Raw genomic sequence first — 10,081 nt, 5'->3', positions numbered from 1 at the left:
GGGGGGGGGAAATAAGATTTTCCCTTTACTTTCGGATTCGCATTTCGCCTCGTTTTTTTAAGGAGCAAACGAAAACAGACGCGAGATGCGAGATGGCGAGATTGGAAGAGCGAGAAGTGCCGAGAAAGAAGGCGAAAAAAAAGTTCATGAGTCGAGGAAGGAAGGAAGGAAGGAATGGAACATCGTGAGTAAGGGTACGTACATGGAAAAATGCCAAGGCCATGACGAACTAAAGGTTATATGTCGGTCGGCCAATTTCCCACATCATGCAGCCAACACCAAGGCCACAAAAAAAACAAGAAGAGGTGAGGTGAGCGAACCAATCAACCAACCAACCAACCAAAACCGGGGAGGGGTTAAACTTCAAAGGTATATCAACATTTGCACATCACCATCAGCATCGCGTATCCACCCCGAAATCCTCCGGAGATTTAATATTAGTAAGATCGTAAGAAGAAGAGAGAAAAAAGAAAAGGGAAAAAAGGAAGAAAAAAAAGGTTTCTCGGCAACCATGCGATTGCACACTTTCGGGTGTAGCACTACCCGCAGTCCAGAAGACGCGACTATAGTTCAGAACGCAAGTAGGATACGCATCCTCTGGGCCTCATGGTGCGACGTGCTACTCGCATACTGTAATGTCTCCAGTAGCAGCAGTAGCAGCGAAGAGCAGCAGACATGGTATTTGCGATACCACGGCACAGGGCTAAGCCGAGCGCAACAAGACTATCTGCATGCGGCCAGGCAAGACGATGCGTTTGCAAAAGCGCTCGGAGAGGAAGAAGAAGAAGGGTGTACGGTGGTTTTTTTCGGAAGTACCATGCATCACGGACTACAAGGGTACATAGTCAGTTTTGGCGGTGAAAGCGGCGGGGGTCAAGAGGTTGTCTTGTTCACTACTACTGGTGCTGCGGAAGAAGAAGGAGAAGATGACGAGATGAAAAGTCAAAATGAAAGATTACATGACGTACACAGGTACTTCATACCGAGCAAACCCGACACTCTAAGAATCACCAACATCGCGATCCAAAGCGACGAGACACTGTTACTGAGTCTGAAGTCGGGCATCGCAAACAACACCTGCTACTTAGCAACAATCCCCGACATGGCGGAGCTGCGCGTCTGGCTTGCCGCCGGAGCGTTTGCGCTGGCGGCGGCGGCGGCGTCGTCGGCGGTACCTGTGAAACGCGCGCCGTATGACTCGCACGGGGCGCCGCAAGTAGTTAGCAACGCGACGACGACCAGCGTCTTGGGCTCCTCCGGCGGAGCTGTGTGGACATCAAGCAGCGGCGCGAGATATCAAGCTTGTGTGGGCCGGCCCTTTTCCCTTGACGGCGTGTTAGAGTTCCGTGCCATACCGTACCTCGAGCAGACGTGCGTCGCGCGTGTGGCGTCTGGGGGGTACATGAGTGCGGCGCTGAGTGCAGAGGGTGAGCTGTTTGTGTGGGGTCAGGCGTGTCCGGGTTCAACGGGCGACATGGACGTGCTGAATGGGAATGCGGATGGGCATGTGCCGAGTACGGGAATTGGGGCTGAGGAGGATGCCGATGAGTTTGTAAAGTGTCTCGAGGTAAGGATTAATGGCAAAGAGGCTCGTGTGTATCAAGTGGCAATTGGCCATGGACATATTTTGATAGCAGCAGAGTGTGGAAATGGTTCACCGGCCAAGGAAAGAGTAGTGTTTGGCGCCGGAGATAACAGTATGGGACAGCTTGGACTAGAAGAGCGGAGGTTTTATAGTGCGTTCCACGAAGTTCAAAGTCTGCGGGGTAAGTGCGTTGCTCAGTTGTATGCAGCGGGGTGGTCAAGCTTCGTTGTAACAGTCCAAAAGTAACCAAGAAAAATCTATGCTTTAGGTATAGTGGTCATGTGTTCATGTTGGGCATTTCAAATTGAAAGGCTTCTCGACGATACTAGGCTTTCAGGCGACAAGGGCCGGCCACATCCATGAGGCGCATCACCAAGACTATGCATAGGGTAGGTGAAACACCACGTTGGTTCTTTCTCAACCTGGCATGTTGAGACTAGCGGCCCGCTCCACCCGCGATGGGAGTCTGTGGGTGGTTGCAGGAGAGAGGCAGCGATGTTTCCAACAGCCGTGTTTGTAGCCAGCGTAGTCGAACTAATACTGCTCTGGTCTTATCTGAGCAACGTTGCTGGTTTGAGGATCGTCAGGAGCGTGCAAGCTCTGTGCGTCTCCCAAGACAAACTGCGATCTGCGTCGTTAACATGGGGGAACCTGGATGAGACCGCCAAAGGCAATGCGTGCTACTGAGATATAAACTACAAGTGCGGCCATCGGAAACAGTGGCTTAGATCGACCAGTATTGCATACTTGTATTGCACAGGATGGCAATAGACCAGCGTACAGGTGACGAAAGTAAGCACTGGAATGACTGTCAACAGACAGGTGTGTGTCGCTTGATGAATCAACAACAGCTTTCATTTTGGTGCAGACCGGAATGACTTTAGCAAATTCTGCAGGCGAGAGGCTTTGCTTAGTGTGGTGTCTGATAATGGAAAGAGTGCGCCAGTGGACGAGACTGACTAGCAGTGCTAGATAGAGTTAGTCCAGACGGATGTCTGACATGTGGAGCGACATGCAAAAATGTAGTGTAGTAGTATGAGCATGACCACCGGAATGTACTGAAAAAAAAACTGCTCACGTGGGGTCAGAATACGAGAGAACGAGCTATACGAGAGCAAGAGTCTAAGTAAAGGGTATTGTTGATAGTCCATGACAGAAGCCGTACGCAGTAAGCGCCTCGTACGACGAAAGGGCGGATAAGGCCGAAAGACAAAAAAGGCCGACAATGGATGTGTGTCAGTTGGCATTGATGGCTCAGGGACGGGGCGATGCGCAGAGGGAAGGGTGGTGGTGCCCGCGTTGGTGCTCGTGCTTATGGTTGTGTCTTTGCCGAATGGGGTCGCCGTGCACATGACAGGAGGCCGAAATTGCAAAAGCCAAGGTGGTGAGGTGTCAGAATAGGTGGTGTCTGGATGGATGAAGAGGGAGCCGGACCGGAAAGGGGAAGTGTGGTGGAGTGCATGTTCGTACTTTAGTCGCAAAGGCCATTGGCAGGTGGATGTGATGGCGTTGGAAGAGGAGGTGAAACGGGCGAGAGACATGTTGAGGGCAGCAGCCATCGGACAGAGGAGAGGCAATCTGAGCTATTGAGAGTAGGTGGAACAGCCCGATCGTGATAGGAGGGCGTTGGGGGGTGGGATGGGTTTCTTGTGGCAAGAGGAACAAAGTTTGGGTTGGTGATGCACATGGCCCGACAGGCAGGGTGGCTGCATTGATGCCTATTGCTATTCATGATGATGTCAAGCGGGAGAAGAAAAACAACGTGGGCGTGGTGTTGATGTTTCTGTGACCAAAGCTGTCGCAAGGCCCGTGACTCAACCGAATGCACAGGGGAGGCCGTGGGAGGGTGAATAATAGTTGCTTACTTAGTAGCGCAGGGGCCGTTTGCAGGGACATGGGGGGGATGCTGGCTAGGCGACAGAGTGGAGTGGCAACCATGTGTAGTGTAGATTTGGATATGGGCAACTAGCAAGTCGCACGTTGGGATGGAGCGTGGATGCTGCAGTATGGCCATGTTTCAGGCGGTTGGGAGTTCATTGGAGAGGTTGCGGCGGAGACAGCTCCGGCCCGTTGGGGAGTGTTTCCATGTGTAGGCGGAGAGGGTGTGGGTGTGTGAGTATGGGAATGAAATTGTGGCGGCGAGGCGGCGAGGCAGCGAGGCGGCACTTGGGCTTGGGTTTGCCGGGAAGGCAGGCAGGCAGGCACCCACCATTCGGCCATGCGCCTCGTTTCTCTCCACCATGCCCGACTGCATCGCGGGTCTCGCGCTGCAAAAATGCGGTGCTCAGCCTCTGCGCCCCTTGGCGCCGCCCTCGGTCGGGCCGAATTCGGTTCCTTGTCCTTTTTCCCTCCCACGGTCATTACAAGTTCATGAGGGCATGGCTGGCCTAGTGGCGCCCGTGCTAGCTGCATGCCGGTGGGCAACGACGAGCCGCGCAGCAGTACCTTGCAGGTTGCATGCCCGCACCGCACTTGGACTGGCTGCAGCATGCCAAAACAAAAAAAGAGAGACCCTTTTGCGGAGGGGAAATGGGATGGGATGGCGCGACTCATTGCCGTGCGCGCCCTATCGCCATATCGCCCGATTGTGTTGCGTGGACGGCGCTGATCGATGTGTCCCCCAAACGCTAGCTCGGCGGGCAGCCCGCCAGTCAGAGAGGCAGAGGGCATCGGTAGCAGGGCTGATCAGGCTGCAGGCCGGTGAGAAACACTTGGTCGAAGGCAAAAAGCAAGGGTGTCGTCGATCTCCTTGATCGCCTTACACAAAGCACGCGGATTGCTGGTGCTGGCGCAGTGGGTAGTGGAGACCAGACGGCTGCCGTGTGTAGTGAGTAGAGAGTGAGTGTGCTTTGATTACGTACTTACGTGGTACACGGTAGTAGCAGTCCTGTACCGCTGGTGCTGCACATCCAACCTCTTCTCATGGCCAGGCGTTGCTGCTACGCGTACAGTGTGTGACCAGACGAGAATGGGCTGCTGGTGCCAGTTGCCATGACGTTGGGTGAGGGCGCATGACAAGGCCATGAACCATGTCGACCCGGATTGGCCATTAGGCACGAAACGCCAGCGGGATCCGGCAGTAGGGTTATACGCCATCCAGGGGTACACGATAGTTCGTCCTTCTTTTCTGTCCTGGCCGGGGCCGTGCGACACGAAACCCATGCTCGCTCTTCCAAGTCAGTAAACGTCATGTGGCCATGCCAACTCTTCTGCGTTCCGTCGTCGGCTTGAGTGCCGTCCAGGCTGCGACGAGCTAACGCCCTCTGGACAGTCAAAGGCGACGGCAACCACTCATATCCTCCTCTCCCCGTCTGCGCCCAATGAGCCACGCCCGTTTTTCCCGCTTCTCAAGTACACTTGCTATCTCTGCAGTATCGCTTGCTTCTTTTTTCTCAAACCATACTTACCTCCCTGGCTTCCGACATCCACCCACCCATCCATCCATCCATCCATCCATACTTACTGCACAACCTCCCCCTCCCTCCCTCTCGCTTCTTTTGTGCTTCACCTCGCCTGGCCCGCACCTACTCACCCTCTCACCATCAGCCTACTACATACACATATACCACTCGTTCCACGGCTGCTACGGCCATGCACTAAGATCATCACCCGCTCATTCCGCCATCATACATTATTACTTACTATTCCCCTCCCCCCACATGCACAGCACTATGGAATCCCGCCAGTCGTCGCCTGTTGCTCGCTCCGCCAGCCCCCGCTACAGCATGCAGCGACAAAGAAGCAACTCGTTCCCCATCATCGACGCCCTTGGATGCACAACACCAGAGGCCCAACTCATCCTGGCCGAGAGCAGAGCTGCTGTCCGGAAACGCCGAGCCCGTCGCAACCAGTCGCTCGACGAGGAAGGCAGCCGACCCTTTGACCCCAGAGACCACATCAAGTTTCTGCAAGAACTCGCCGCCATCCCCACTCCTCAAGAACAACCCACTCCCTTTGGATCTAGCAGACACGCGCCCTCGCACTCACGCATTCCTTCAGACGCTACCGACCGAAGCACTTCAACCATCGTCCCATGTGACGATGGCGGACCTGTCCGGAACATTTCTCCCACGCTAGGCGACTATTCCGCCACCTTGGCCGAATTCATCAAGAACCAGCTCAAATCCATACCCACCTACCAGCCCGGCCCGGATTCTTCATTGCCTTTGTCGCCTCGCTCGTGTCCGGATCTGTCCTTTGCCACACAGTCGTCTCGCTCGTCGTCATGCCCATCGGTACGCCGCCCAGTCGAGAAACCACGCATAATCGAGATCCCCCCGATTCGAGCACCGGTCAAGAGCCAGTTCTCGGCATGGAGCTCGACTGACGAAGACACGGACGACGAGTCGCATGCCCTTACTGAATACGCTCTTTCGCTCGAGGACAGTCTTTCCAAGACGAGCAGCCATACGCCTTCAGTACTAGGCTACTACCAAACATCCGATTCCGGCAATGGTTCGTCATTTCTATTTTCGTCGACCCCGCTAGAGGACCAGTCTGAGGCTGATGCCGCCAAGGCATTTAAGTTTCCCTATCAGTCAGCACAACCTAGTTCCCCATCCGGCCAACCGGATTACGACCACTACCCGTCATCGTGTTCCCCTCATCCTCAGCTGACATCCTTGTCGGCTACATCGGCACCGTCGTTTACCTCGTCGTCCGTCTCACTGTCATACTTTGACTGCAAGCGACCATCAGCCATCACGCCACAAATGAAAGAGCGGGTCATTGCGGCTGTGACGCCTCCCCACCTACGCACCAAGAGGCTGAGTGCCATGTCGCCTTGGGATGGAAGTACACTCGGCAGTTCGCACGACGTTTACGTCGAGTCACAACAGCGTGTCACTGTCGACGGCATGTCGTTTGACATGCTGCGAGACTTTAATGCCTCAACCCGGCTTACGCCTTGCTAAGCATTTCCTTTGTCCGTTTCCTGCATCTTCTTTGTTTCTTAGCGTGTGCGTTTGGGGGTAGGCATTTTTCGTGTACACTAACCAGGATTTTTCCAGTCAGCTGGTCTGGCTTCAGCTTATGGGCGCCTTTTCTGCCTGCTTTTCACTTGTCGTTTTTTTCTTCTCCATACACGAAGTATCGTTTTGTAATTGTGGGTTTGGCGTTGAAGCTAGCCATCACATAGGCTTTCTTTTTTTTCCCTCCTTTCTTTTGTCATAGTTGGCTTTTGCTCCATTCTCGGTTCAGCGCTTACCTTGTTCCATGGATTGGCGTTATGGAACATTCGGTGTATGACGAATATACACGACCCGCACAACGCATTGCATTTCAAGTGTGGAGGAAGGACTTGAGGAATTTGTACATGGTCAGGTCGATAACACAAAGGACGAAGTTGCAGATTGCAAGACAGAGTTAGTCGGTGGTGAGCACAATGGCTGGGAGAGGTGGAGAAAACCGTATATTTTAGGCACACAATGCAACCATTTTGCCCACCAAGCTTTTTTAGCATCCCGAGCACCTGGGTCAACACATTGCGATGAACCATGAGGCACAGCAGGCCACCCGCACAATCCAGCGAGTCGCATCTCGACCGCCTGCAAGGTCCCGCTCATGCAGACGCGCCGATCTGAGGCCGGGGGTTGGGGGCACGGCTGGCGATCGGTCAAGTGGGGAGCGATGGCTTGTTTGATTGGTCTGTTGCCAAACGGCTACTTGGTCACTGGGGAACTCCAGCCGCGCCGCTAGTACATCCATCAACTCTCCATTGCTTCTTTGTCACAGCCGGCAGCAGCCATTGTCCAAGTCTGGTCGGCCTTTATTGCTTTTGTCTTCTTCTCCTGGCTCGCTTGCGCCCTTGTGCCCATCCTTGACCCCACGTTGCGCTCCTATCCCTTCTGGAGAGTTGAAACACACCACCCACCATAATTATCATCTACACGTCTGCGATCGCCATCACTCGTCCTCTCCGTCTTTACTGAACAGTGCGACTAGAAAAGAAAACCAGCAGCACAGCGATCCCATACCAGCGCCGCATGGCCGACTCGGACCCGGGGCTCTGGGCTCAAATCCTTGGAAAGGCTGCCTACGAGTTCTCGGTGATGCAGCCAATGCTACCCACCTACATCCACCTGATCGTCTCAGCCCTTTTCCCAATATACGCCGGCGCACACGCCTCCCTCACACGCCCGTCGACCGCTGCGAAACCCGCTAAGAAAAAAAAGAGGTCTAATACAAGCGATGACGACATGGAGGACGACGATGAGGACGACGACGACGACGAAGACGAGCAGCGCATTATGGAAGGCTTATCGCCCACGGATGCCCTGCTTATGCCTCTCTTTGCAGGGACCGCCCTGGCTTCGCTATACTTTCTTCTCAAGTGGATGAAGGACCCCGCCCTGCTCAACAAAATCCTCAATGCCTACTTTGCCGTCTTCGGCGTCTTCTCCGTCTCACGATTGGTCACCGACCTCCTTGACGTTGGTCACACCATACTATACCCGCGCCGACATGTCGTTGGTCGAGCGCTATATCACGTTGACGGCGAGGCGGTCAAGGCGGTTCCGGTAGCTGGTGATGTACAGGGCAAGCAGCCGCTCGCCACGCCTCTACCAGGTTTCCTTTCTAAGATCCCACTGTCTGAAGGGGCAAGGAATCTATTCTGGGCTGATCGAGCTATGCCAGGCAGCAAATGGACGTTGAAACTCTACATACATCGCGTCTTCGCCGGCAAGTTCAAGATGGGGCCTCATGGCATGGTCGGCGTTTTGACTGGCCTCACAACTGTAGCTTACTTCAACTTGGTTGACAAGCCATGGTATTTGACAAATTTACTGGGCTTTGGGTTTTCATACGGTGCCTTGCAGCTCATGTCGCCCACGACATTTGCCACAGGTAGTCTGATTTTAGGCGCGCTCTTCTTCTACGACATTTACTTTGTCTTTTTTACGTAAGGCACCTTTTTTTATTGTATTCCAAACGTGGCTAACACATACTTTAGGCCCATGATGGTGACTGTGGCAAAGTCACTCGACGTGCCAATCAAACTCATGTTCCCACGACCGGCCGCAGCCGACGATCCCACCTCAGTCCCCTCACACGCCATGCTTGGTCTAGGTGATGTCGTCTTGCCCGGCATTATGATTGGTCTTGCCTTGCGTTTTGATCTGTATCTCTTCTACCTCCGTCGCCAGACGCGCAGACCCGCTGTTGCAGGAGAAGGCCAAGAAATTGTTGAGAAGCCAAAATACTACTCGCTAACCGGCCGCTGGACCGACTACTTCTGGACGCATTCCCTTACAGGCCGGCCACTCTGGGCTGATGCCAAGACGATTGCCGAAACAGAGGCTCCTTTTACATTCCCAAAGACATACTTTAATGCTGGCTTAGTTGGCTATATACTGGGCTTATTGGCTACCCTCAGCGTCATGATGATCTGGAATCATGCACAACCCGCGCTGCTTTATTTGGTCCCTGGCGTGCTCGGCAGCGTCTGGCTTACCGCTCTCGTCCGCGGTGAAATTAACCTAATGTGGAACTATACCGAAGAGATTGAGGACGAAGAGCAGGAGAAAGAGCCGGCAGAGGCTAGTAATGCTTCTGATCCCAAGAGTCCTCTGCCCAAGAATGAATCAAGCAACGGACAGGCATCGCAAAAGAAGCGGACTTCGAACCGGAAATCAGACAAAGAAGTCTTCTCCTTGTCCATTGAGGCCCCATGGCAACTCAAGAAGCCAAACGAGGACCATGGCGATAGCGAGAAACCAAAGGCTACTAGCGAAAAAAATATTTCGCAGAGCATCGATACCGAAAAACATAATTGGGTAGCGTCGACCACTACGGCTGTCGAGCGCGTAGATACTGAGCCCGCGGGCAAGCGTCTCCGCGTGAAGTAATTGAAATGAAAAGATGACGTCAAATCCTGGTCCCCTTCTTTACCCTTTTCTTCAGGGGTTCTTTATGAAGTCGGACATTGGCATCGTGTGAACGTCATGATTGGCTGGTTTGACTCATAGAGCGTGCATAGCGAAATGGCGTTTTTTTATGTTGAGTCTCTAATGAGGTCTTGGGGCTGGAAATGAATGAAATGAATGCATGCATGGAGTGCACATGTGCGGTTTCAATGGTCTCGTGTAAAATGAAACTCTGAGTAATGCCAATGTTCAGACGACCTGTTCTCATCTTAGCCTGGCGACTTGCCACTTTTCCAACTTGTCACAGCCCGTGTATGCTATACCGCCCAGCGCCAAGATCTCCACAGTCGACGATACAAGTACCACAGTATTCTCGCATGGGAAAGTCGCAATTGCGCTAGTGTCGAACCGGATTGTAACACAAAGCGAGCCCCCCGCCCCGCTAGTACTACATACGTATACAGGCCACCACCACTCTCATTTAAACCTATTAAACGCCAGATTTGCCTTGCCTCGCCACCACCATCCGCCATCCCCGATCACTTCTACCATCCCGCCATTCCCAACCTAATGAAAAAAAACGTGCCGCACCTTGCAAATCCCCCATTACCATTTTTCAGCTCCTCAGCCT

The 10,081-nt window shown here is 53.6% G+C and overlaps 4 protein-coding genes across 4 annotated transcripts; 3 read left to right on the top strand and 1 right to left on the bottom strand.

Annotated features, from left to right (window-relative positions):
- Positions 1 to 1,102: 1,102 nt before the first annotated feature.
- On the top strand, positions 1,103 to 1,831 carry COCCADRAFT_112266 (uncharacterized protein; the record flags this gene model as incomplete). Its single annotated transcript, XM_007720284.1, has 1 exon — positions 1,103 to 1,831. The coding sequence occupies one exon, from the start codon at positions 1,103 to 1,105 to the stop codon at positions 1,829 to 1,831; it is 729 nt and encodes a 242-aa protein (XP_007718474.1).
- Positions 1,832 to 3,550: 1,719 nt separating this feature from the next.
- Positions 3,551 to 4,747, bottom strand: COCCADRAFT_31244 (uncharacterized protein; the record flags this gene model as incomplete). Its single annotated transcript, XM_007720283.1, has 3 exons — positions 3,551 to 3,991; positions 4,348 to 4,400; positions 4,447 to 4,747. 3 exons carry the CDS (start codon positions 4,745 to 4,747, stop codon positions 3,551 to 3,553), a joined length of 795 nt encoding a protein of 264 aa, XP_007718473.1.
- Positions 4,748 to 5,256: 509 nt separating this feature from the next.
- COCCADRAFT_112271 (uncharacterized protein) lies at positions 5,257 to 6,498 on the top strand (the record flags this gene model as incomplete). The annotated part of the gene is made up of 1 exon (XM_007720282.1): positions 5,257 to 6,498. One exon carries the CDS (start codon positions 5,257 to 5,259, stop codon positions 6,496 to 6,498), a length of 1,242 nt encoding a protein of 413 aa, XP_007718472.1.
- A 1,071-nt stretch (positions 6,499 to 7,569) lies between these two features.
- COCCADRAFT_10128 (uncharacterized protein) lies at positions 7,570 to 9,432 on the top strand (the record flags this gene model as incomplete). The annotated part of the gene is made up of 2 exons (XM_007720281.1): positions 7,570 to 8,486; positions 8,538 to 9,432. 2 exons carry the CDS (start codon positions 7,570 to 7,572, stop codon positions 9,430 to 9,432), a joined length of 1,812 nt encoding a protein of 603 aa, XP_007718471.1.
- Between the last annotated feature and the right edge of the window lie 649 nt (positions 9,433 to 10,081).

The sequence above is a fragment of the Bipolaris zeicola genome, assembly GCF_000523435.1.
Source record: "Bipolaris zeicola 26-R-13 unplaced genomic scaffold scaffold_439, whole genome shotgun sequence".
NCBI lineage: Eukaryota > Fungi > Ascomycota > Dothideomycetes > Pleosporales > Pleosporaceae > Bipolaris > Bipolaris zeicola.
This window is presented reverse-complemented; position numbering and strand designations above follow the sequence as displayed.